The following is a 27,707-nucleotide window of genomic DNA, read 5'->3' on the forward strand; positions in this document are numbered from 1 at the left end:
CTTTTATACCATTTTACCACTGTTGGTAAAACATAAACCCCCTTGCCTATTTCTATTGCCAATGTTCTTTAATTGTTATTGTCTTCCTCTGGTAATTTCATTTGAATAGGGATGATGTTCTTTGAACGTTATTAATAAACAGCTGAAAAAAAGAATGAAAGAGCTATGTTTACCAATCTAAGAAATTGCCATCACACTGCACACTGCCCTATCCCATCTGTACAAAAGGAATACCTGTGTAAGAATGCTGTTCATTGACTACAGCTCAGCATTCAACACCATAGTACCCGCCAATCTCATCATCAAGCTGGATGCCCTGGGTCTCAACCCTGCCCTGTGCAATTGGGTCCTGGACTTTCTGATGGGCCGCCCCCAGGTGGTGAAGGTAGGAAACAACTTCTCCACTTCGATGACCCTCAACACTGGGGCCCCACAAGGGTGCATGCTCAGCCCCCTCCTGTACTCCCTGTTCACCCATGACTGCGTGGCCATGCACGCCTCCAACTCAATCATCAAGTTTGCAGATGACACAACAGTGGTGGGCTTGATTGCCAACAACGACGAGACAGTCTACAGGGAGGAGGTGACGGCTCTCGGAGTGTGGTGTCAGGAAAACAACCTCTCACTCAACGTCAACAAAACAAAGGAGATGATCGTGGACTTCAGAAAATAAATAAACCTCCCTATTCACATCGAAGGGACAGCAGTGGAGAAGGTGGAAAGTTTTAAGTTCCTTGGTGTACACATCACAGACAAACTGAAATGGTCCACCCACACAGACAGTGTGGTGAAGAAGGTGCGAAAGCATCTCTTCAACCTCAGGAGGCTGAAGAAATGTGTCTTGTCACCCAAAACCCTGACAAACTTTTACAGATGCACAATCGAGAGCATCTTATCGGGCTGTATCACAGCCTGGTACGGCAATTGCACCCCCTTGTGCGGGTGCGGTCTGCACAATGCATCACCAGGGGCAAACTACCTGCCCTCCATGACACCTACAGCACCCGATGTCACAGGAAGGCCAAAAAGATCATCAAGGACATCAACCACCCGAGCCACTGCCTGTTCACACCGCTACCATCCAGAAGGCGAGGTCAATACAGGTGCATCAAAGCTGGGACCGAGAGACTAAAAAACAGCTTCTATCTCAAGGCCATCAGACTGCTAAACAGCAATCACTAACTCAGAGAGGCTGCTGCCTACATTGAGACCCAACCACTGGCCACTTTAATAAATGGATCACTAGTCACTTTATACAATGCCACCCTAAATAATGCCACTTTAATAATGTTTACATATCTTACATTACTCATATCACATGTATATACTGTATTTTATACCATCTATTGCACCTTGCCTGTGCTGTTCGGCCATCGCTGATCCATATACTTACATGTACATATTCTCATTCACCCCTTTAGATTTGTGTGTATTAGGTAGTTGTTGGGGATTGTTAGATTACTTGTTAGATATTACTGCACTGTTGACAAATACAATTTTATTTTATTTGAAATAAAATACCTATTTTCTCAAATGTTTTGACTTAGTTTGACCTGCCATCATAAAAACCCTTGAAAAAAACTGGAAGCAATCCTGATAGAACTCACAATGAATAAAATAGACATTATGCTGGTCTCATTGCTCTTATTTATGATAATACATGATAACATAATGTAAAACCTCCTTTTCCCTTCATCTGCTGATGGTGACGTTATACTGCAGATCCTGAGGTGACGTTGCCTTGTCTCGCGAGTTTATGGAAAACAAATCCAGACGCTCTCACAGCCCCCCCTTCCCACGCCCCAGTGCGCTGTGGGATAGTGGCACTATAAAGTATATCCTCTCTCCGAGAAAGATAAGAAGCCCGAGACAGGAGGGGATGAAGATGGCGGACGCCAAGCAAAAAAGGAACGAACAGTTGAAACGGTGGTTAGGGTCGGAGACAGACATCGAGCCTCCTATTCTGAAAAAGAAGAAGACGAAGGTGAAGTTCGACGATGGCGCCGTGTTTTTGGCTGCCTGCTCAAGCGGCGATACCGAGGAGGTGCTCCGAATGATTGACCGGGGTGCTGACATCAACTACGCCAATGTAGACGGTCTGACTGCCCTCCACCAGGTTTGTATTTTACAACTATAAGCCTAGACACTTCCCATACAATAGCACGACAACAGTATGTCTTGCCAAAGATGGTAGCAAACCTTACCTCCTGCCACAGTAATGGAGAATGGAGTTATTCCTACCGGAGCTCAGTCTGTTTACCTAGCACGCCCGTCTTTTTTTTTTTTAGACGAGACAGGGCCATTTCATTTGTTGGGCTGTGTTGATTGAATTGGATCAGAAGCGAAGGGGTGGATAAACTCTTAATATCTGATTGGTAGCTATCCTGTTTGAGCTAACTAGGTATGTTTAAATGCATTCGTAACTTAACTAATGTTATATGGATTGTTAGTTATTTGGTCTTCGTTTATCAGCAGCTGATTCAAACATCCAATAGTCAGGAAGAATGACGTTGGCTTGCTTGCTAACATTTAACCAGCCACTTGGGTGGTGCAGTTAGCATAGCTAATTAACGTCAGCCAGTTACAGGCACAGCCCAGATCTGTGCAAACCATTATTGGAACTGATCTGCCGCCCTGCTCTGGCTAACCTGTGTAAGCTATGAAAGATAGTTTAACTCCATATTATTGTTTAACAAATACTCAATTATTACAGTCGTTGGCGAGGTTAAAACTGCAGCCAATTGTGTTATTGGAGTCAATAAGAAGTACCGAAAAGTAACTTTTTTTTGTAAGTTGATAGCTAGCTTGCTACAAGTTGGCTAGCTGGCTAACTAACGTTAGCTAACCTGTGGAAAGAACGTTTAACTAGCCAGTGCAGTGGCACTGTTCCTTACCAAGCATAAGCTTGACTGCAGTCGGTCGGCAGTAAAACTCCATTCAAATTAAATTCAGATGTCAGCTTGGATCACGTCGAAGCTGGAACATGCAGCAATATTTTACAATATGTTTAGCTACAGTAGCTATGCCGCAGGTGAGGAATTCACACAAATTATTGTCTTGTCTGACATTGAGATAGTCCCTGACTAGTAGTACATGTCTCTTAATTAGGGCTGTATTTTAATAAAAATTGACGTTATTTGACGGTATATTATGTTTTTTAATAATACAAGTTCTAAATTTGCTTTGAGTAGTGAGTGACCCTTGGATGGCAACACATACATTCTAAGTGACTTCAATGGGTCTTTCTCCATTCTGATTGTTTTATACTGTTCAATTCAACTTCAACCCCAAAAATGTAATTTTCATAAATGTCTGCATTTAAGATAATTTCTACACTGCCACAAGGCTGCGCGATATGGGCAAGCAATCTGGGCCTTATTTTTAACCAAATGTTGCAATTTGACTTGCGATTTAGAGCAAAACACTTGGGTTAACTGTTGGAATCATGGAAATAGAATGTCTATTCTAATTATATAGTAAGAATATAATAGTGGGCACTTTTAGTACAGTGTTTAACATGACAACGAATTAAAATGACAGGGTAGGAACCAAAGTGTTGATAGGTGTTTCCTAAGGGACCCTATAATCTTTGGCTACATTTAATGTTTTCTCTAAGCTCTTTCATGCAGCTAAAATATTCTTGCTTTGCGTATTCCTCTTTAATTTAGAAAATACTGTTGCACAAACATGCTGATTTAGGTCTACACTGTCAATGGTATTATCAGGCTGTATAGCTAATTACACTTGCTCTTACTCAGTACATTTATTAACTAGCGATTTAGCATTAGCGGCTAACAAGATTTAGGAACAACTTGCTAAGAAAAGACAAACTAGCAGTTTGCAGATGTAAGAAACGCAAGCTAATAGTGTATTTATAGAATGCTAGTAGATTTATATTAAGAAGCAAAGTGACAACTGCATCGTTGTCATCAACATTGTTGCATATGCTGCATTGACCATGCAGACTGAACACAAGTGTCTCGTGGTCGAGGAACAACAAATGTGCTCCTTGAGTGACAGGAGCCGGGGCAGGTCTGTGTGGCATAGAGGGATGACTCAAGTAGCGAAGTAAACTATAAAAATGGACGTTACACACATGCCTAACACATTTAACAAAACAAACATTCAAATACTGTTATAGAAGGTAAAGTAAAAACCCAAACTGCTCCGTGCATCAATACTGGTATATCGCAAAAAACACTATACCGCCCAGCCCTACTCTTAATTAGCCTTTCTTTAGGGTGACTGAGTTGGTCTTCCTTTCAACTGGAATTAGTCAGCCCCCCGCACTGCGCAGGCTCACTGGGTGAAAACATTGCCTTTTTTTGGACCGGAGTCCACTCCAGGGACAAGCAGAGTGAGGAAAGCATTTGCGACGCAGTGTTTGAGACCTAACCATGTCTGGAGAGACTTGGAGCAGCTTTGTTTGTGTTCCAGCATGTGATCCTTGGCTTCAGGGTCTTGGAAAACAGTTGAAGGCGATATAGGGATTGGCGTTTAGCGTGCTAATCCTAGGATTTCAGGAAGGTCAGGCTGATGTTGGTTTGCTCAAATCAACAGAGATTTGGTTTAGGGATATGCACTGTTATTTCAATATCTGAATGGATGTTGGTATTAGAATACTTTTGAGTATTAATTTTAGGGCCCAAAAAATGTGTAGGCCTATTTTAACACAGAATTTTCTAAATGTAAAATATCCATGTGACATTGTTACATGCAAGAATATACCATGACATTTCAAATTATACATTTAATAAAAACAAACCTTTCATTGTAGTTTTTATGACGTTCTCCCCATAAAAAAGACTGGTAGCGTTCAGGTGTTTGTTGGCCAATCAAAGCGGCTCAATGGATAGTGAGTTCACTATTGCAATGCAAGATGGAATACAATTATGTGATTAAAAGTTAGCGAAATGAGTAGGTTACTACGAGCAACCAACAGGTAGGCAGTTGGGGGGGGTGCAATATGTGGCCTCAATTAGCCTAGCTAGCTATAGTTGGCTAGATTAGCTTCTCTAGGCTACTCCAGTCAAGATGGGCACTGTTATATGGGATGATAAATAACATTGTGGCTTTTACAAGCTAGGTAGTCTTGGCTGTAGACGAGTAGCGTCGCTCTCTGCCTCAGTCTGCTCATTCCCATCTCACCGGCACCTCCACAGCTCCTCGTGCAGCAGTGCTCAAGTTTAAAAAAAAAATGTAATAAAATGCATGTATTTCAGATATCCGGATATCCGACAAATCTAATTTGATTGGACACGTGCTGAATACAACTTCCCCAACAACGCAGTTAAAAAAAATATATATATATATTATTATTTTTTTTAAATTTAAACTGCGTTGTTGGGGAAGTTGTATTCAGCACGTAAATATATATAAATAAAAGTAGAAACATTTTTGCTGTTAAAAATATCTTGATACTATTTGAATAGTGACATTTTTGCTAACCCCCATCTAATGTGGCTCAGTCTGGGTTGCCTCTGTTTGTTTTGGTTGCCACGTTAATTGTCCCTGATTGCTTTGCTAATCATTATCCACATTGGGAATCTCTGCCTTCAAGGAGTAGGGCCAATTGGCTTAGAGAATCAGTTGTCAGAATGAATGGTTAATGACTCTCCCAGAGTGGGATGGACTCCCCTCCTATTAGCAGGAGGCCAGTAGTGGTAATGCACCCTAGTCCTGGTCTTGACTGGAACTAAACCAAACAGTCTAAGTCAATTCTCCCCAATACGCCACTATCCATCCCCCATTCATTGTAAACAAGCCTCATATTTTCATTGGTCCCTAACAAGTCTTCCACGGAAACGTCTTTATTGGGTGTATAGGATTAGTAGTCATCTGCCTGTGGTTTGACTAGCCTTTTTATTAATAGAGTCAAACATGGTGCCACGATTCACCACTACTGTAATAATTGGCTTAGTCGTGAGACTACGGTTGCTTTAACATGACTCTAATGCTGCTACAACGCAGATACCCGAGTGACCACTGACCAGCCAGGCAGTGTAGGCTAATTGACATGGTAGAGTGGCAAGTCTCCTTTCAGTTGCAGCTGTAGAGCTGTTATTTTATCTGCAACAATTGTTTATGGGGGTTGTCGGGTGCTGATGACATCAGCGGACATTGACATGCCCTGAACCATGTCCCTTCCTAGTGACAAGGCAGTGACCTCTAGCTTTGATTGTAACAATTCTTTACAAGGAGGGTCACTCACTTCTCCTTGGGTGCAGTGACTGCACTGCACTCCCGCCACTTCTGAGTGCCAGGTTATAAATACCACCTGCACCAGTTCTTCTCAGTATAGATTGGTTTGTGAAGATGATTCTAAGTTTGGGTATGAGTCACTGCCACACATACTCTGGACCGCTTAGCTTTGTACTGGAGGCCTGGCATGCATTTGGAGTTTGTGGACAGTCTGGCTTCAAAGGGTTTGTCTGTGTGGAACAGAGATCACCTACTAGTCACTGAACAATGGCCGCTGATGTTCACCTTTTGTTGTGAATGACCACCACTGTTCTTAACTATGGACCTGGAGGACTAGGCCTATTTGATTTGAGACGTTGTTAATTTGAATCGGGTGTGTTAAGGCTTCCGCATGCTACCAGTTCGGAATAGTTGTGATAATATATGCACAAACATTTTGTGATGTTTTGGACTTCAGTGAGGTTTTTTTTTTGGCTGTTTGGGCACTTTATTTGAAAAAATAAAAAATTCCTGGAGGCAAGTTGAAGCCGAAGACTGTCCCTTCGTCTGATTGGTCAACGGTACGGATTCTTCAATAAAAGATTACTTGTTTTTTTTTTATTCACATTTTTTTCCCCATGAAATACTGAATCAAACATCTTAGATGAAAAACTGTGTGACTAAGACCTTGGCAAAAATGTCAAATTTGAGTTATCATAAAATTCTTAGATTAATTCTGAATAGTTGGCTATGGCATCTTAATGGACAAACGGTATTATTGCCACTTTTTCTAGGTTTTCAAAGCGAAAGTCTTTAAGGGAGTATGCGAGCACACTCGTTCGGCTACCTGAGTTTGACGAGGCACTAGCCGAACTGAAGCATGCTGGGGGACAAGCCCTCACACCCTGCAGCCCTCTAGGACCACTGAGTAAATTTGTAAACCAGAATTGTAACACTTTCCACACAGTTGCTCCCCAGAGGTGAGGGGTGGAGAGAAGGTACAGGGAGTTGTGAATGAGGGGGCAGGACTGGAGAAAGATGTTTGTAGCTATGCACTGGATGGGTAGCATTCCGGCCCTGTCGTCCTGGCCCGTGCATTCCTCGCATGACGGTCGGTGGAAACCATGGCAAAGGGAGAGCAGAGCAGGCATTCCTCAGCTGTCACCTACTACACCCCCACACACACACACACACACACACACACACACACACACACACACACACACACACACACAGTCCTACCCTCCTCTTTCTGCCCTGCCTGCCAGCCTCTCCCTAGGCGATGCCAGGACCCAGCTGACTGCTGCATACTGTGCCCTATCAAGGCAGGGCCTACACAGGGAAACAACATGCGTATTCACCCATATCTGGCCTTTCTCTTGAGTCATCCACATTGTATATCATTGGTAATGCACTTACAGTGTATATAGTCTAGCTGGTACAGTTATTGTCAAAGGATTACATTTTTACTGGCTCATCAAAATAGCTTTTTGAAAGTTGTGGTTTTGACGTCACGGTGAAGGTTTTACGACATCATTGGGATAGGCTCGATAAAATGCCAACTGTTCACTTTTTTACCTTAACAACAGTTTACATTCCACGCCCTCACTATCGGTGTGTGAACTCTAACAATGTAACCATGGCAACTTCTCATGCCAAGTTGCTAGCGGCTTGGCGGCCGATTTGCGTACATACAGAGTTACATAACCACTGACTGAGCAGAGTAGCCAGCAGCAGTTTAGAATCACATGGACTGCAATTTATTTAAATTTTTTCCTGCATGAATCTTGAAATGGAACTGATGCAGACAGCAGTGCATGGGGCCCTCACTGCAGTTTCATCCAAAGCAGCACCAGTTACATTAACACATTACATAATTGCTCCAGCCCCAACCCTGAGATTCTCAGCTGTGGCAGAGGCTCCCAGTCGGCCAATGAGAGCCAGGTGGGTGGGGGCTGTGTCATGGCAGGAAGCATAGATTCGACTTTCAGTGGAGGTGTTGAGTTGTCTTTGTTGCTTGAATTGAATCTCTTGATTAAATTTGGAAAATGTACTTGTTGACTTGATATTTTGAAGGTCTGACCTTGTAAAGTGTTGTCGTCACAGATCCTATTGCTGAAATATTATGTTCTGGAACATTTCTTCCACCAGTCATGCGGCGCTCTGTTTTGTTCTTAAGGCTGTAAACTCACTTACCCTGGTGGGAAGCGGAGAGCGTTTTGGTTTACCACGGATCACCTGATCCGAAGTGAGAATTGTGTGTGTCAGGACCAGAAAGCGCTACTAGATTTAAGTTGATTTGGGATGAAACGAGCTGTGACTTGATGACGGGGGAGCACCGTGTTCCTCATTGCTAGGGACATTTGTCGTTGTTCACCTTGGAAGATAATCAAAGGAATGCCGAACAAGACTGAATACTTTCAGTTTTTTTTTCTTTTTTTTCTCCCCCATACCAAGGTCCAGAAGATGGACATCATTCTCTACTTGATACCTTTTCCTGTAGATGTCACTCAAACAATGTCACTCCAAGCCAGTTTTCTCATTGAAGGTGTCTATTCCTAGCCCTAAACCAGTTGGAGGTGGCCTGTTTGGCAGTGGACTGGGTATGCAGGCGCTGCGCGAACACAGCACATGGCACTGTTTGGTTTGTGGAGGAGGGGACTCTTACAGTGGAATGCCCCACTTCCTTTGTTGAAACCATTCTGAGGAATGGTCAGAAACCCCTGTCAACAGAGGCTGTTTAGCCCTGCCAAAGGTCAGTGCCATTACAAATGGCAGCTCTGAATTAAATGTAATTGTAGCCATTGGTTTATGGTGAAGGGGGTACTGTACAGCAGCTGGATGACCTTATATTTGTAATGTGATGGTGGTGATAATTCGTCACTTTGTCAAATTTTAAGACATTAAACATTTGGTCGTTTTTGGAGAACTTTGTGAAATCCATATTACTATGGTGGTTGAGGTGAGTTTAGATGTTACTATTTAAAGCTCTTGAAGTACCTCTGGTAGAAAGGCACTATAGAAATCTATTATTATAAGAAAAATATTTCAACCACCCCTTTTTTGTTGTAGATGAAATTTAGGCTTTCTAATTGACCTGCCCAAAGGCAGCAATTCATGCATTTATAATGCACAGAGCAGCTTGAGAATACATTAAAATGTCACTCAGTTATTTATAGTATGGAATGAAGACAATCTGAATCGTATTACTCTGCGTTCAGTCGTCTGTCTTGTAGAAAGGTTAATGGCTAATGCAGTGTTTTCATAACCGTAGCAGTCGATTGCTTGTCAGTTTTTGTGGGCACTAGTGCATTAATAACATATTATAATTCAAGTGTTATGGGTCACCCAACCCAATGTTAATTCAACGTTGCCTCTGAATCATCAGCATAACCGTCACGGGCCTCTAGCTTGTGACAACTGTAATATTAGGAAAGCTCACAGAACTTGCACATTCTACCTGTTTATAATTGGTAGGTCTTGCTCTGTCAGGCGAGCCCTGTCTAAGTTTTCATTGAAGTGTTTCCACAAAACCTATAATCAAGTGCAGGAAGTCCTTGTGTCGTTGCTCTCGACTGCTTCTCAACATGTCAGGTAGTCTGCTGATCATGACACGTCTGCATGGCTTCCTTACGCAATGTGTCACACATTAGAAAGCGGACACCTTCCATGCCTGTTCAACTTCAGATTTTCTTAGAAAAACGACTCAATGTTACCTCAAATAAAACGCATATAAAATATAGGCATAAACACTCACATTTTCTTGACGTATTGATACCCAATTTCTTGATGCTTTAATTATGAAAGGGCTCGAGTGGTAGGAACTGTCTGAAGTATTTGAGACTAGCGTCACCGCAGGTTGAAACGGGTTCACCTGGGGTTGTAGGTAGAATTCCTCAGTGGCGTAAACTCGACCCTCTTTTGCCACGTGCTCAGACAGATGTGACAGCCAGGCTGTGGAGACGGAATTGACCTGTCACACACTAGCAACCGATAGGCTAGGTGCTCTGCGGATGTCGTCAATGATCAAAACGAGACAATGAAGCTGGCGACTCGGCTATACATTTAAAGGCAAAGTCACGGTTGATTTGAAACCAGAAGCTGCCATTCATCCACACCTGTACCACCCTCTTGTTACTGTTTTCCAGTACATGCAAACTATTTCTCACCCAAGCGAGACGCTATAGATCTCTCACTATGTCGTCGGGGCTCCTCGGGTCGCTGAGAAATAGTCCTGGCACATAGACCTGTTGACAACATCTGTGTAAGGTAAACTGGGATGAGAAGCTGCCAAGAGCTCTCTTGCTCTCTTTCCTACCCCTCTGCCCCACATCTCCGGCCACACTTGGGCCTTAGCATAGTATTGAGCTGCTGCAAAATTTTAGTGGGATGACTTCAGCAGCGTGTCTGTTTTTATTCACCCTGTGGCACAGTCTCCTCTGCTCTAGATTGTTATTTAAACTATCCCAGGGTTCTTTGCTTTCCAGCAGTCATATGCCTCACTGAGTGTGGGTTTATAAAATGTTTTTGAACTGAAAACACCTGGACGCTGAAGACTGTGAATTCCTATGTCTTATGCAGCGAGGAGGACAATTAAGCCCAGAGTCTGTTTTGTTGTTGTCCTGGGAGGAAGAAGTTACATTCTTTCCATTAGTCTCAAAATGGCCTCATCTTTCCAGCCAGTGAAATTGGTGCAGCAAAAACTGTACTTACAGGTGTTGCATTAACAGAGTTATGCGCTGTTCATGCAAAAAAGAGAACTCGTATGAAATATATTGATGCGTTTTGTAAACACAGATCTAAAATGCTGCTTATTGTCATTTCTGCATGGCATCAGACTAATGTAGTGTTTTAGTTGCTCTTCTCCACTCAAATGCTGTTTGTGAATTCTCATCTATCAGCAGACAGCCCTCTGACTGATGTGTAGATACTTTTCTCTGGTGAAATGCAAGATTAAATTCAAGCAAATCATTAGGAAATGTAGCTGGCTACATTCTTTCTATAATAAACATTAGAAATATGATGGCCTTTTTTTGTTGTAAGCAATGTAAAACGCAGGTGAAATTGTTTAAAATCAGATTCTTTGATGGTCTGCGTTTTGAAAATGGAGATATCTGAACTCGACTGCGATCCTTGAGATAAAGCCCTGATTACAGCCTAGGTGAAGGACCGTAAGATCTAGGCCTAGACCACCCTAGAGTATGAGTGAAGGACCTACAACTTACTAGACGTGACGGGCTTCACACCCCTATGTGGTTTCAAAGTGGGCTCCTTGCCTATAGTCAACCAACCCTGTACACAACAAACTCTCTTTTTAGCTACCTTTGTACATCTAACCAGTCTGCCTCTTCCCCTCAGCCTGTGATGGATCTAGTTTTGTACTGAGCCACCACCAGCCTTGTGACTATGTGCCAGTGAAACTGCTGCGTGCAGTTGTGCTGACAGGGGCTTTTAATTATAGTCTGTGGTGTGTGTGTGTGTGTGTGTGTGTGTGCTGTGCTACGTGTGTGTGCTGTGCGTGTGTATTTGACTGCAGAGTAAAAGCAGTGGCAGTGTTTGGCTTGTGAGTTTTGATGGCTGCAGGCATTGGACATCATTCAAAACCACTGATTTATTTACTATCTCCAGGTACAGTAATTTAGTGGTGCCATTAACACTGCTGAACAGACCAGAGTAGGAAACTATTCAGAACAGGAATATACTACAAGGTAAATGTACTTTTTTAAATCAGTGGACATTTTGGTTCAATGTCACCATTTGCATATTTTTCACTGCTCATTTCCTAATATTGTAGACTTGACATTTTGTAGAGCGTGAATATTGTCTGGTCGTTAAGTCTAATTGAGCTCCTATCCCAGATGTTGATAGCCTGCCAAATTAATTAAATGAACCAAAAATAACCAGACTGCCCTACTGTACATGTGCCTGTCTGGAGAAAGGAGGCTACAGTCGGAAGCACAACCCTTTCAATCCAAATAAGTGAACTCTTTCTTTCACAAGCAATGAGCCTTTTAGCATACATTTACAAAATATTTTGAACTCTTGGTGTACCAGTAATTTTTGTCCAATTTAGTCTCCTCAGACCACACTGGAGATTCATATGAGCCTTCCAATGTAGTTGACATTTTCTGAGGCTCAGGGAGATTAGGTGTGCCTTTGGAAATCCCAACGCTCTAGTCTCCACCAGAGCTTTTGTCTCTGCTCAGGACTCCTCATGTGGATTTTCATTGGCTAATTAAAGGTGTTCTCTGCTGTCGTCTGTTTTGAGAGGGCAGGAGGACTGACAGGAATGTTTCTCTTCTTAAATGGGGGGGAATAGGATGTAGTGGGGGATGGGGGTGTTGGAGAGATTTTTCAGGCAGAGGAACAGGAAGTATTTGTTTATTTTCCTCATTTCCTTGTTGAGGCTCCACAAGTGAGCATGGCTTCATCTACTAACTCCTATTGCCTGCTTTTATCACTAACCCCCCCCCACCCCCACCCAGCATTCGACACCAAAACCACCACCACAGAACACACACCCAGCTCCTCTCCTACTTGAAAGCCCAGTCTGCACTATATGCCCCTCTTACATTGGAGAGCCAAGACAACCCTCCAAATTGTGTAAACTGTTTCCTCATTGGCTACTGTGTGGCTTAGCTCTTTAAGGAAATCACTCTGATGCTTCTGTCTTCACTCATTCTTTCCCAAAAGCAGCCTTTTGGTGATACCAGGAACGAAAGAGATCCTGTCTCGTGAGCTGGGCCTAAGAAGATAGGACCATCATGCACATTATATTGTCTATGTGAGACATTGAGTTCAGATCACGTGTGGAGGTGTTGATGGTGGCGTAGGGGACAACGGCTGGAGCCTTTATTACAAAGGCTATGGAGGTGATCCATATTTTTCAACCGTAATGGCTATGGATTGTTTGAATGCCTGGCGGGCAGACACAAGCATACACACTGTCCCTTTAACCTCTGGAGTTCAGGCAGTGCTTGCCTGGAGAATGACATGAACACCAGGCTTCATCAGCATTTTCTGCTCATGGCTGTAGGTTAACCCACAATGCACGGTATTAAAGGAGATTGTGCTACACACACACTCGTGTTACTGTGGCCGTCTGACCTTGTTGCCCCCAACTCATTTGCCCCCCCCCCCCTCCTTGGACCACTGACAGTAACAGCTCATGGAAACAAACTTGGCTCTCAAGCAGGGCTATTGTTTTGGCTGTAGAGCGTAAGCCGAAATGTATAGTTACAATCTCCCTGGACTTTTTTCCCCCCTCTGTTTCAATCCTGGCCTTTTTCCATGGGAATCCCAGAGCCATATATGGTCATCCTCAGCAGTGGAGGCAGAGTTCTCTGTGCAGCCGGGTTACTGCTCCCAACAGGGCTCATCTAGTGGAGGAACCCAGCTGGCCGCCCCGCAGCGCTCCCCCCCCCCCCCCCCCCCCCCCCCCAACCCTTCCCTGGCCTCCTGCAGTAGCTTTGTGCTTTTAAATCACACACACATTCGCTCACTTGCTCCCTCTTTTTAATTTTCTCTCTTCCCCTCTCTCTCTCGCGAGCACACACACACACACACACACACACGGTAAGAAGGAATGCCTTTTGTGGAAGTGACTGCGTGCCTCTGAGCCGGTGACATAGCCCAGTAGGTGTGGCCAGAGCGTCACTCGAAGCGCTGAGCCCCGGAGTATTACTTATCTGGGAAGTTCTCCACTGCTATGCTAGACTGTGGCTTGGCTGCAGCTATGCTAGGTGGCTGCGGAAAGGAAACAAGGTTGTGAGGGAGAGAAAGGGGCCAGTGTTGGTCTCCAGGAGAAGCTGCTTTGTCTCCATACTGTTGCTTTAGAAGGGAGTGAAGGGTCTTTTCCAAAGAGAAAACAAGGGCTCCACAGTGGAGCCCATCTCCTGTTATTACATTGAGTTGCTGACTCAAAAAGCCAGCGGGTATATTTGGGTTGTACACGTGATATTTTAAAGCCAGGCCTGTGATGGATGTTTTGCTTTTTCTGACAGCTACGCAAATGTTGCACTGCCTTCATCTCTCTCCTCTGAAATTAGATTACTAGTTTTGTTTTCTCAAAAGGCCTGTGAGGCTTATCTGAAACATGAGTAGACAAAATGATAGACTGGTGATAGTTGCTACAGAAAAAAAATACAACAGTTGTACTTTTTTATGGTGTTGATATTGTGACCGATAATGCTGTCATTTGGGTTATGTCATGTTTTCAAAGAGCTCGACGTGCTTGGTGGCTGTGCTGGTGCTTTGATCCCACCTGGACAGTGACTCAGGCCTCGCTCTGTCGTTATGGGTTTAAACAGCTGCTCACTCACCACACTGTTCTCCACTCATGGCACTCAGTGTTTTGTTTCATCTGTTCTGAGCTGGTTCCTGTGCTAAAACAAAAGTTTCTAAAACCAGCGCTGGCTGTGCCATACCAGCACTGGCTGTGCCAATACCCATGCCTAGGGCCCTGTATGTTTCCTGATCTAGGGTCCTGATATGATCCTGGTAACGTTACATTTGCTTTAGTCATTTAGCAGATGCTCTTATCCATAGCGATTTACAGTAGTGAACCCACAACCCTAGCGTTGCAAGTGCAATGTTCTACCAACTGAGCCACACTGGTACAAGTCACGTTGTCGGGAAATACGCAGGGTCCTAGCCATGGCTAACAGTGGTTGGAATGACCCGTTGGAGACCTGTCTGCTTGGTGGGTTGATACCAGGGTTTCCGTTAGCTGGGAATAGCCGGCCTTTGTATGTTTTGCCGGCCAATTGTCTGTGAGGAGATACTAATTTTGCCTATTCATTGATGGAAATACCAGTCTGTAAAAATAATTTGACTGGTCATGCTTATCAGTCTATACAGTGGAGGAAAAAAGTATTTGATCAACAAAAAATCCAGAAAAACGCATGTCAAAAATGTTATAAAATGATTTGCATTTTAATGAGGGAAATAAGTATTCGACCCCTCTGCAAAACATGACTTAGTACTTGGTGGCAAAGCCCTTGTTGGCAATCAGAGGTCAGACGTTTCTTGTAGTTGGTCACCAGGTTTGCACACATCTCAGGAGGGATTTTGTCCCACTCCTCCTTGCAGATCTTCTCCAAGTCATTAAGGTTTCGAGGCTGAGGTTTGGCAACTCGAACCTTCAGCTCCCTCCACAGATTTTCTATGGGATTAAGGTCTGGAGACTGGCTAGGCCACTCCAGGACCTTAATGTGCTTCTTCTTGAGCCACTCCTTTGTTGCCTTGGCCGTGTGTTTTGGGTCATTGTCATGCTGGAATACCCATCCACGACCCATTTTCAATGCCCTGGCTGAGGGAAGGAGGTTCTCACCCAGGATTTGATGGTACATGGCCCGTCCATCATCCCTTTGATGCGGTGAAGTTGTCCGGTCCCCTTAGCAGAGAAACACCCCCAAAGCATAATGTTTCCACCATGTTTGATGGTGGAGATGGTGTTCTTGGGGTCATAGGCAGCATTCCTCCTCCTCCAAACACGGCGAGTTGAGTTGATGCCAAAGAGCTCCATTTTGGTCTCATCTGACCACAACACTTTCACCAGTTGTCCTCTGAATCATTCAGATGTTCATTGGCGAACTTCAGACAGGCATGTATATGTGTTCTTGAGCAGGGGGACCTTGCGGGCGCTGCAGGATTTCAGTCCTTCACGGCGTAGTGTGTTACCAATTGTTTTCTTGGTGACTGTGGTCCCAGCTGCCTTGAGATCATTGACCGTTCTCAAGATCATTGCAACCCCACGAGGTGAGATCTTGCATGGAGCCCCAGGCCGAGGGATATTGACAGTTCTTTTGTGTTTCTTCCATTTGCGAATAATCGCAACAACTGTCACCTTCTCACCAAGCTGCTTGGCGAGGGTCTTGTCAGCCCATTCCAGCCTTGTGTAGGTCTACAATCTTGTCCCTGACATCCTTGGAGAGCTCTTTGGTCTTGGCCATGGTGGAGAGTTTGGAATCTGATTGCTTCTGTGGACAGGTGTCATTTTTACAGGTAACAAGCTGCGGTTAGGAGCACTCCCTTTAAGAGTGTGCTCCTAATCTCAGCTCGTTACCTGTATAAAAGACAACTGGGAGCCAGAAATCTTTCTGATTGAGAGGGGGTCAAATACTTATTTCCCTCATTTAAAATGCAAATCAATGTATAAAATTTGACATGTGTTTTTCTGGATATTTTTGTTATTCTCTCACTGTTCAAATAAACCTAACATTAAAATTATAGACTGATCCTTTCTTTATCAGTGGGTAAATGTACAAAATCAGCAGGGGATTAAATACTCCCCCCCCCCCCCCCACTGTAGGTTAATTTGCATTATTTCGTGGAATTGTCACATGCATACAGAGTGTTAAAATCTGCCAGACAGCGCAAGAGCTGCTGCTGCATCTTTTGGGCTTTCAAGACAACTGGGAACTCTGAAAAATACGAGGTCAAATCATGTCAGTCATCTTCAGGTTGGAATGTCGGAGTGCTAGAAAGAGGCCTGAGATCCCGAGTTGGATATACGTACAAAATGATTTTTCCCAGTTTTGAACTTGGCATCAAACGGCAACAGAAGGCAGGCTTCATCAGAACATCACACACTGCTTTGCAGTGAGCTGGAGGCCATATGCATTTTGAAAACGTATACTAAATTGTTTTCAACCTGAATGTTTTAATACATATTATGATTATAAGTCTTACCTTGCTTCAAAGTAACCTATTACTTCCCATCTTTCTAAATTTCTAACGGATATTTTCATCTGTCACGTGAAACCACTTGCATGTGCAGTGCCCTTGTGACAAGTGTTTCCCGCTAATTCTGTTATGGAACAAACATTCACTTGTAGCCTACTGAATTGTGTACATTGCTGTGCCTATAATGTAAAGAAATACATTTCTCAACATTTTGAATCTAAACGTTCTGATCTGTTGCATCAGACTTGTTGCTTTAACTTTTTTCTTTGTTGTCTAGGCCTACTGGTTGTGTGAATTTGGGATCTATCGTCTTACAATTGTTCCAGAGTCTGTTTGCCATCGGAGGGCCCTGCCAGAGGAAGTGGTGGGAGGGATCCTCAAGTGTCTTCTCCTTGATGTGGAGTGCTGCTAAAGTTAGCTTGGAGCGCTCTGCACGATGCCCCCACCCCACTATCGGTAGGAAGTACAGTGCCTTTTAAAGTATGGAAAAAGCCCTCTGTCCTTTTTCTGAACTGTACTATGGGTGGGAGATGGGGTTTGGAAGCTGTCACAGGTTCATTATGTTGTATGAAATGTTTTCCTATTGTGACTTCATTGTAATTGATAGGCGAACCTGTATACATGGGCTAGGTTACTCTTTTTGGAGAAATACTCTTGGTTGGAGCATAATGGTTAAACACATTTTAATCAGGTGGAAGTCTTTAATGTTCCCTTTGATTTGACAGTAAAAGAATATCTAAAATGCATTGTGGTCGTATTGCATTATTGGTCAGACTTTGCAGTGTCGGCCTCAAGTCTGGTTATATGGATGACAGACACGCCATTTGGGTTTTTCCACAGAAATAGCCACCCTGAAGTTTCAGTTCTCTTAATGTAGGCTGTCACCATTCTATTTGTTGTATCCATTTAAGCTAACCTATTATGGTTCATGGTGACCTATGCTTTCAACCTGTCCAATAATATACTCTGCGATTCTGGAGATGAGCACCGTTACCTTTGCTGAGAGGTCTAGCAGCAGAGAACAGTGTTTCTGTCCTTTGACCATAACCGGTCATGAGAACAGTGGTGGGGTGAACGAAAACTCGGAACGTCCAAAAAGAGAAGGAACCCTTCTCTCCCCCTGTTCTCAAGATTAGCTGTTGATCTTGTACTTGCGAGGTCTGGTCCGTGCGCTGTGTCCGTGGGCTGTCTGAGCAACCCCAGTGTGCTTTAAATTAACTATTTTCTCTCTTTATTTATGTTTCTTACAAAGGCCCGACGACTGAATTCTCGTCGTCTTTTGGTTGCCATGGCCCAGGCTCCCTTGGGGGGGGGGGGGGAGACATTGGTGCAGTTTCGGTCGTTCTCTGAAAACGGCTTTGCCCATCTCTGCCCGCTCGCCAGGGCTCTTGAAATCCTCTATTTTAGCATTAGACTGGTGCATATGGACACTGTATTCTTTCTGCTCTTAGTGTTTCCATATTTATCCCTGCTTCTCAGGGTGGGTTCATTAAGTTAATCTATAGATAGTGCCCTGTAATCAGACCCATATGGGTGCCCTAAATTGAAGAGAATGTGTGAGGCGCATAGGGCACTGATTCACTTGCCTTGCGGTTGAAGAAAGTCTCGACTGCTGGGGGACAGTCGCTCCTTGTAGCCTGAGCTTGTGAACACAGCCAGCATGGAGGCTACCTCCAAGCATCTCTTCCAGCAGACGAGGTTGGTTCTGTCATGTGTTAAACATTCTACTTGTTAGTTCCCTCTTCACTTCCAACTTTCTATTCCATTGAACCATGTTTGACAAGGCCTGGACAGATGCAGAGCATTCGCTCACTAATGCCCGCGGATATGATTTCCTGCAGTCAGCACATGGACGGCTAGCTAGCAGGGCCATGATGTGAAGGCATTTGGCTGTGCTAACATAGTGGTTTACAGCGTGAACCCAGTGTGTTTTTGTATGGGTCAGGTTTCACTGGGGTGTTTAGGCTCTGCTCTCAGACTACAAGAGAAAGCCTCTACCTCCTACCCTCAGTGCTCTTTTGTGAAGTGTGCACTCATAGCCACAGTCACTCCCTGGCACATGCCGGCTGACGCTCAACTGATGGGAATGGGTAATCGAATGTACACACACCCAATAAACACGCACAGGTTTGATTTAGGAGTACTTTTCAGTGTTTGAAAAGGGCATCGGTTACAACAGTCCTGTGTTGTCGTGTTTAAAGTACCCTCCAGTGAAAATAAGATGCTAAGTGTTCTGTCACTTAGCAGCACTGAGATTGAGTGCAGACTAGTTACACCTGTGGTAAATTCCCACACAGTTTCTCTAATCACAAGCAGGCCTGGTAAGAATTGAACCACTATTATAAATTATTCCAGTAGTCGCCTTTGAATTAAAAGTAAATGTAGAGATTCCTAAGAACGTTAGAGCTGTGTGTTTCATAGATGTAAAAAAACAATATTGCAACTGGTAAGGATGATTACATCTCGATTTACTTGAACTTAATTAAACATAATCCGCTAGGATCTGTTGCTAGTCGGTCAGTAACACAAAAAGAGCATCATTACCTGGCTTTGGGTGGTGGGCGTCGTGATGACAACTACTTTGCTATTCCCCCTGGTCAGACCATTTTAATGGATAAACAGACTGTTTTTCAGATGGAGAGGCATGTACATTTTTAAAGCTGCAATATGTAACCTTTGGACAAACTGACCAAATTCACATAAATGTGAGTTATAGATCTGTCATTCTCATTTGAAAGCAAGTCTAAGAAGCAGTAGATCTGTTCTTTGTGCTATTTCTATGCTTCAAATAGCTGGAAATACAATATTTCTCTACACAAGCTTGTTTTGTCACAAACTGAAATTAGGGGAACTATTAAAATGTTAGCAACCAGGAAATGGCGGAGCTATTTCTCCATAGTGCATCTTTACTCTATAAACCAATGAAGTGGGGGATCCTGTCAAAATGTGCATCATTGATTCATTTACTAAAGCTCTGTCAGTGTTTACTTCCCAGAACCCCTCTCTTCCTCCATTATAGAAGGGCATTCCCAGAAAGGCCACCTTGCCTGCAGGCTAAGGCACCTGCTATGGATGTGCTTTACATATCACTCTCGCATATAGACATTTCACCCGGGCCGGAGGGGGCATGCAGTTTGCCAAGATGGGATGGCATTTTATCCGGCTCGTACGGCTTTCCAGGCCTGGCCCTGACTTTGGAGTTCTCACCTGCAGGGATGGCCGGGGAGAGGGCGGGATCCCTGGTTTCAGGGCTAGCGGTGATCCAGCCCTTATAGTTAGACTCATAATGTAAAACAATTTGACACAACCCGGTGCATTCATGAGTTTTAGTGACAAATGTCAATAAAATATATAAGGTCGCCAAAGCAAATCTGAGAAATGAATTTATATGAATGCTGTAAGTACAGATTGTTTGCTCAGTAGGAAATGAATGTCCAACTAGTCAGTGACAACTGTTTTGAGTTTGACAGCAACTATGTGAGCTAAAGACACTGTCGTGTTGATTTCTAATGTAGAAGAACCCCTTACCTTCCAATGACTCGTGTGTAGCTTGTGAGCGTCATGGAGCAGAACATGTTACGTGTGCGTGCTTGTTTGATATAGCGCAAACCGTTCAGACTCTACACACTTAAAAAGACCTGGCCCCAGGGCTTTTCAGGATCGGCTATTGTCTCATAAACACCGTTAATCACAGACTAATGGTTGGTGTCTTCAGATTCAGAATAAATAGATGAATCCGATGGTACAGCCCTGGAATATTTTATAAGGGGTTTGAAGTCCAAAACGCACTGGCGTTAGTGGGCTCATTGGTTTAAGAACATGCTGGAAGGGAAATGGAGAAGTAGCCCCCGCTGCTATATTCAGCTGCTGTCTTCATGTTATGTCTGTTAGCACAGCCCTCTTCAGTATTACTATCGGCGACATCGCTCTGTGTGGTTGAGGATCACTGGACTTGAACTGCGAGTCATGATGATGCTACATTTATTTTGCGAGTTCGAGACACAGCATTGCCCTCTCCTTCCTGCCCCCCCCCCCCCCCCCCAGACTGCTGACAAGGCCTGCTCTCTAGCTAGAACACTGGTCAAACAGGTTTGCATGGCAACGTGTATGTTTCCTATGGGGTGCGAGTCAGTACATGTCTGCAGTGTTTCACCTAAATTTATTGAATAAAGTGTTACCCTTGACACTGCTGACAAAAGTTTCCCCTAGAATTGTCTGTGTGCAGAACAGGCCTGTCTGTCAGTCGTGGTGTGAGGCGGGCTTTACTCAATGTCTCCTGTTATTACCTACATTAATAGTCAGATTAGCTCCCTCTCTCGCATAGTGTGTTTAGAATTCAAATAAAGATGTCTTTATCTGCCTTGTTCGGCTTTAACTACCGAAACACTGCTGCAATCCCCCGTCAGTAAAAAGATGTTTCAACCCATTCTCAGTATTGCTCCCGTCGCATTTCTCAGCGGCTCCTATATTGGTCAAGGAATGTCCCCCTCACTTTAAACAGTGGCAGTGTCCCTCCTGCGTCAGTGGGTGTCTCACAGGCCACTGAGCGATGCCTGGCTGCCCCACTCTGTCTCTGAGCGGTGACAGTGGGGCAGCCAGGTATGCCACTTTCCCCACAGCTCTGCCAAAGGACTGTTAGCAAAGGATGACTCCCCATCGTCTCCTTTTTTTTGTTCTCCTCGTCCTGTCCCCCTGGCTGCCATGCTACTCGTCCCTCTGATGTTGGCAGTAACTCTGGCACCTGTCAGCTACACACAATCACAGCCATTAAGGGATTACCATTGTTGGGCTCCTGTAGCCGGTGGGCTGGGCGTCCTGTAGGGGATGACGCAGAGGGGAGCATCAGGAACCGGCTGTGAGTTCTCCTTAAGGGGCATGGTAGCAGATTTGTAAACAAATCAACTGCCCTAAATTGCTACTACCTTAGTTGCCTATAGTATCAGTCACCTGCAGGTATGAGACTTCAGACGGTGCAGAACAACGGTCTAGCTGTTTGTATACCATCTACAGTTAGCTACATTATTTTTGGTTTCAGCATTTAGCAGACAGTCTCTTATCAAGAATGACTACAATGTATCTAAGGGATGGTGACTGAACTCTTGACAGACAGACGGGTCATCTTGTCACTCAGCCAGAGTGTGGTTGTAAGCAGCTGTGTGGGTTGCGCTCAGTGGAGTGCCGTCTCTCTGCCCTGCAGCAAAGTCAGAGGAGCCCAGCCAGTCAGTTAAAGGTGGATACACACCTGAATACACTCTTCCAAGCAGCTGCCTGAACAGCTTACATCCTACGGCCTCCACACACACACATGGGAAATGTCTCCATGAGGGAGAATTTTCCTTGTTTTACTATCATCGCAGGAACTATGAGGATAGTAAAACACACACACACACACACACACACACACACACACACACACACACACACACACACACACAGTCCCAGATAAGAGCAGCGAGGCCCACACAGACTCTTCTCCAGCCCTGGCCATGTACGATGCTGTAAACGGCCCAAATTTGGACAAGGATCCCAGCCAGATAGCGCTGTGACCCAAACGTGAGTCCGGTGTGTGTTTTCCCCCCTCGTTGCTTTTGAGGCGTCATAGCAGCTCGCAGGGAGAGTGGGAAACTTTACGGACTGCTTTTAGAAAGGGGGAACCCTCAAGGTCAAAGTTATGAAGAGATCAAGGTTATGCAAAGCAGGGAATTCAATTCCAGGTCCTGGGTCCGAAAAGGTATCCCAGAATGACATTTAACAGTAGTACTCTTTCAGTCGAATGAGGGTAGGGGGGGGCCTTTCGGGCATTCCTGATTTGTGAAATCCACTTACTATAGTAACTGAGATCTGAAACTTGCCGTCAAAAGTGAAAGGTTGTTTCACTCATTTTATCCAGCTTTAATCCCGTAATTTCTGTGTGTAATGTTTTGTCTGGCCTTGTTTCTTTGTCGACAGTCACCTTATTATCTGGCTGGCTTTGAAGCGGGTGACATTTTAACCCCTAGGTCGTCACTGAGGTCTCTAGATCTGGCCCAGCAGCCCCTAGTCCTCTGAAGAGTCAACTCCCTACAGCCCTCTCACTCTCCTTTCTGTCTCTGCTACAGATAGTTGGCCTTTGTCATCCCTTTTACCTCTCAGCCTCGGCAGGGAACGGCCCCAGCTAGTATGCACACAGTTGCTGGCTCGCTCCCACATGTCACTTTATTGTATTGTTATGGTTTGTCTTTGGATGTTAGCAGATTAGTCTTTACAGCCGTTTTGTAGTGTCATTGCTTAGGCCTAATGTTTTCCCTTCTCAGGTTTGTGCTCCTTGCCTCTATCAAGTCCTGGCATGCGTATTTGAAGGAAAAGAAGGCTCCTTTTAGAATTTCTGACTTACCGGTTTCTTGTTCTTAGAATGCAAAGGAATGGCCTATTCCTGGGGACTAAATACTACTGAGTCGAGGGTATAATGGCGAGTGTGTTTTGGGTAGCTCAATGGTCTTTTCTGTCTAACCACATTTTGACTGGAATGAAACATTGGTCATGTTGTCTAGAGCGGCACAAATCCATAGGTACAGCCTTTGAATGGGACAGCCTGAAAGAGGGAGTGAAAAGTCAAAGAATTTGCATATTTTTTTGCATATGAGCTGTCGGAGAACACAGTTTTCCCCCACCCCAACAGCAATAGTACGCACTGAGGTATTCCAAACACCTCGGCTATGTCCTGACGTTTTGGCCATTGTTAACCCCGCCAACATACCCCAACAATTTCTAGAGAAGTGAGGCGCCTCTTTTAAAACGGGGCGTGAGGTAGCCCCTACTGACACCACCCACTCCCTGTTGGAGGGGTCAACCGTGTGTGTGTGTGTACACACACACGCAGGTGCTGCTAGCTGGTTCTTGACACTCTGAGGAAGGCATCACACACAAACAAGCCTACCTGCATGTCCCTGAAGGCTTGTGATTTTTCTCCTTTCGGGGGTCGTCACACTGAAGTTTCTTAGTGTTAAATGTTGGACTTTTCTAACGTACTTACTATTTCTCTCTCCCTCCCTTCAGGCGTGCATAGATGACAATGTGGACATGGTGACGTTCCTGGTGGAGCATGGGGCTGCCATCAACCAGCCCGACAATGAGGGCTGGATCCCCCTCCATGCTGCAGCCTCCTGTGGATACATGGACATAGCAGAGTAAGTACAGCTGCTGGGCTAGAGGTGTCATGGCTGACGTGGCGAGTGTCCAGCTGGAGGCTGTTATGGACCTCTAGGGAATGGCTGGTCTCTAGCGCCCAAGTGTTACAAGGCTATTCCCTGAGGTTTATGGCTGGTTGAACACACAATTGTGCAAATGCCTTTTCATTTGGAGAACATCCATTACCCTGCCCAGACACATTTTGTTGTAAAGCACTAGTCAGGTTAGGTCATCAATCAACCTTTTTCTATTCAATCGACTTAGACTATGAAATGCAATGCTAATCAATTCAATCTTAATAGCTACTTATGGAGTACAGCCTAAACTTGCCAGGGGTCACCGTTTTCAATGGTCCGTGTTTCTCCAAGGTGCATGATTACATGTTGATTGGGGCAACCGCCTGTCAGATGGCCCCAACCACCTCACACAAGTTCCTTGTGATGTAATCAATATAGCGAAATCGGGGGTAACCTCCGGCATCAGTCATTACTCCAGTTGCTTTCCAATCCTTTCTATCATTGTCCTTTTGAGGTAAGAAGGCTGTTTAAAGGGATCAGAAACCAGGCCGGCAAGTAGGGAGATATTATCAGTAGATATTTTAAACAGTCTGAGAGCTGAAGGAACTCACTTGCACTCATTCTGCAGTGACCTGTTTTACTTCTCTGTATTATATTACAGGAGCCTGGCATGAGCGTTATCCCACAATCACACCCTGTGCAGTCCTGCTGCCCAAGTTAGAGTAGAATTATCATACTACGCTACCAACGTTATTGATTGACAAATTGTGCCTTTTTATGGTGTTTCATCAGCTGCAATTGGTTGTAATTCCAAGAGCCGCCTTGTAGATATTACCGGAAAGTTCTATCCTTCAGACTTCCCTCTCATCCCTACGGCAAATTATTTATTAAAAGTAAGTAAAAAAAGCTGTCGACTGTTCAGTTGAATCATTTTCATACAGTGGGGAGTCCACCTTATTGCCCCATTTTTCTCCATATCAGGGCTGGGCTGTTGAAGACAAGGGCTCTCTTTACTTTCAATGCAATGAGGAATGAAGGAGAAATGTGAAGGGCCTTGTCTGATATGGATGACTAATGGAGTGCTTTGGTCTTGGGCGATTCTGGGACCTGATGTGGGTGGTAGGAGCACATAGCAGCGCCATTTTAGCCCACAACACTGTCCCCGTCATTCCCATTCCCAGTCCTACAAAGACGGAAAGGCAATGGCAGCCTTTAGCGCCAAGCCCTTTGGTGTCAAACCCACAACCATCCGATGGCAGTAGTTCTAAGCGATTAACCAACACTTATTTTTTTAAACAACTCATTGACTATCTGTTAACTATTTGAATTCCATTTCGTTTTTCTGTGAGCTCAATGCACAGTTTCTCTCGAAATCGGATCAAGGCCAAACTGGGTGATAAAGTAAGGAGTTGTAGTTTCCAACAGGCCAATATTATACATAGTTTAGCGCAGAAAACATGGTAATGACCATAATCCTTTGCGAGCCTACTTGTTCAGTCTATAGCACAGACCGTCTGTGTGGGGCAGACCGAAAGAGACAAGAACACTGATCGAGAGGGTTAGAGAGCAGTTGCTTCGAGGTATCTCTACTTGAAAATACATGATCTATGTGATAGTTGGTATTCAGGAGTCATAAAAGTAGGCTTTATTTACTTTGACAATATCCATTTTTTTGTAGTTTTACAGCAGCTCTATAGATAAGGACTTGGAATTAAATTAGTCATCAAATGTTATATAGAGAACTGAAAGATTTTATTAAAGTAATGTAAATAAATTATACTGGTATTGATGCACAGTTCGATTTTGTTTTTACTTCACCTTCTATAACAGTATTTTAATGTTTGGTTGGCCGAATGTGAGGCGCAACACCAGCGTGTCCGTAATGTCCATTTTTATAGTTCACTCCGTTTGCTACTTGCAAGTCACTCAAGGAGAACAGTTGTTGGTGTTGCTTGGCCGTGTAGTCACGAGCACTTAACTTGCTGTTCACTCTGGAGCTAATGCTAACTGCTAGTTAGCTGGATAGCTAAATGTAATCGGAGTTGGCGCAAACCGAATGTCTAATTACAGCCTGAAACCAGTGCTGGTGTAGGCCTAGATCTGCATGTTTGTGTAATGGTATCTACTAAATCAGAGGAATAGGCGAAGCATGAATATGTTAGCTAGCTAGCCACATAAAAAGGAACGGAACATTGTATAGGGACCCCTGGGAAACACTGACCAACACTTTGGTTCCATTCCTTACACACATCTTCCCTGGCTTATTAATTTATGTCAAACAACAATGCCCACTATATTCCAACTATTTAATTAATCATTATATTTCCATGATTCTAACAGTACACCAATAACTATGCCTAGATATTTTTTAAACTCAGTTTTTCCCAATTCCTGACATTTAATCCTAGTAAAAATTCCCTGTCTTAGGTCAGTTAGGATCACCACGTTTTATTTAAAAAAATGTAAATGTCAGAATAGTAGTGATGTTATTTCAGCTTTTATTTCTTTCATCACATTCCCAGTGGGTCAGAATTTTACATACACTCAATTAGTATTTGGTAGCATTGCCTTTAAGATGTTTAACCTGGGCCAAACGTGTTGGGTAGCCTTCCACAAGCTTCCCACAATAAGTTGGGTGAATTTTGGCCCATTCCTCCTGACAGAGCTGGTGTAACTGAGTCAGGTTTGTATGCCTCCTTGCTCACACACATTTTCAGTTCTGCCCACAAATGTTCAATAGGATTGAGGTCAGGGCTTTGTGATGGCCACTCCAATACCTTGACTTTGTTGTCCTGAAGCCATTTTGCCACAACTTTGGAAGTATGCTTGGGGTCATTGTCCATTTGGAAGACCCATTTGCGACCAAGCTTTAACTTCCTGACTGATGTCTTGAGATGTTGCTTCAGGATATATCTACATAATTTTTCTTCCTCATGGTGCCATCTAGTTTGTGAAGTGCACCAGTCCCTCCTGCAGCACCCCCACTACAGGATGCTGCCACCCCCGTGCTTCACGGTTGGGATGGTATCCTTTGGCTTGCAAGCCTCCCCCTTTTTCCTCCAAACATAACGATGGTCATTATGGCCAAACAGTTCTATTTTTGTTTCATCAGACCAGAGGACATTTCTCCAAAAAGTATGGTCTTTGTCCCCATGTGCAAACCGTAGTCTGGCTTTTTTATGGCGGTTTTGGAGCAGTGGCTTCTTCCTTGCTGAGCGGCCTTTCAGGTTATGTCGACATAGGACTTGTTTTACTGTGGATATAGATACTTTTGTACCTGTTTCCTCCAGCATCTTCACAAGGTCCTTTGCTGCTGTTCTGGGATTGATTTGCACTTTTCACACCAAGGTATGTTCATCTCTAGGAGACAGAACGCATCTCCTTCCTGAGCGGTATGATGGCTGCGTGGTCCCATGGTGTTTATACTTGCGTACTATTGTTTGTACAGATGAACGTGGTTTCTTCAGGCGTTTGGAAATTGCTCCCAAGGATGAATCAGACTTGTAGAGGTCTAAAAAAAAAATTCTGAGGTCTTGGCTGATTTCTTTAGATTTTTTTTCTTCCCCCATGATGTCAAGCAAAGAGGCACTGAGTTTGAAGGTAGGCCTTGAAATACATTCACAGGTACACCTCCAATTGAATCAAATGATATCAATT

At 44.1% G+C, this 27,707-nt stretch overlaps 1 protein-coding gene across 11 annotated transcripts in view; it reads left to right on the top strand.

The window, feature by feature from the left end:
- The first annotated feature begins 1,796 nt into the window (after window positions 1-1,796).
- LOC106576312 (protein phosphatase 1 regulatory subunit 12A) overlaps window positions 1,797-27,707 on the top strand; it is a 67,757-nt gene continuing 41,846 nt past the window's right edge. For 6 of the 11 annotated variants that reach the window (XM_082963982.1, XM_082963979.1, XM_082963980.1 and 3 more), the window contains exons 1-2: window positions 1,798-2,116; window positions 23,902-24,032. In XM_082963982.1, the coding sequence (XP_082820108.1) occupies window positions 1,880-2,116; window positions 23,902-24,032 (368 nt within the window). In that variant the 5' untranslated portion in view covers window positions 1,798-1,879. Of the gene's footprint in view, window positions 2,117-23,901; window positions 24,033-27,707 lie in introns of all 11 variants that reach the window. The other 5 variants (XM_082963981.1, XM_082963987.1, XM_082963988.1 and 2 more) reach the window with 2 other exon arrangements.

Source organism: Salmo salar, chromosome 17, assembly GCF_965601325.2.
Source record: "Salmo salar chromosome 17, fSalSal1, whole genome shotgun sequence".
In the NCBI taxonomy this organism is placed as follows: domain Eukaryota; kingdom Metazoa; phylum Chordata; class Actinopteri; order Salmoniformes; family Salmonidae; genus Salmo; species Salmo salar.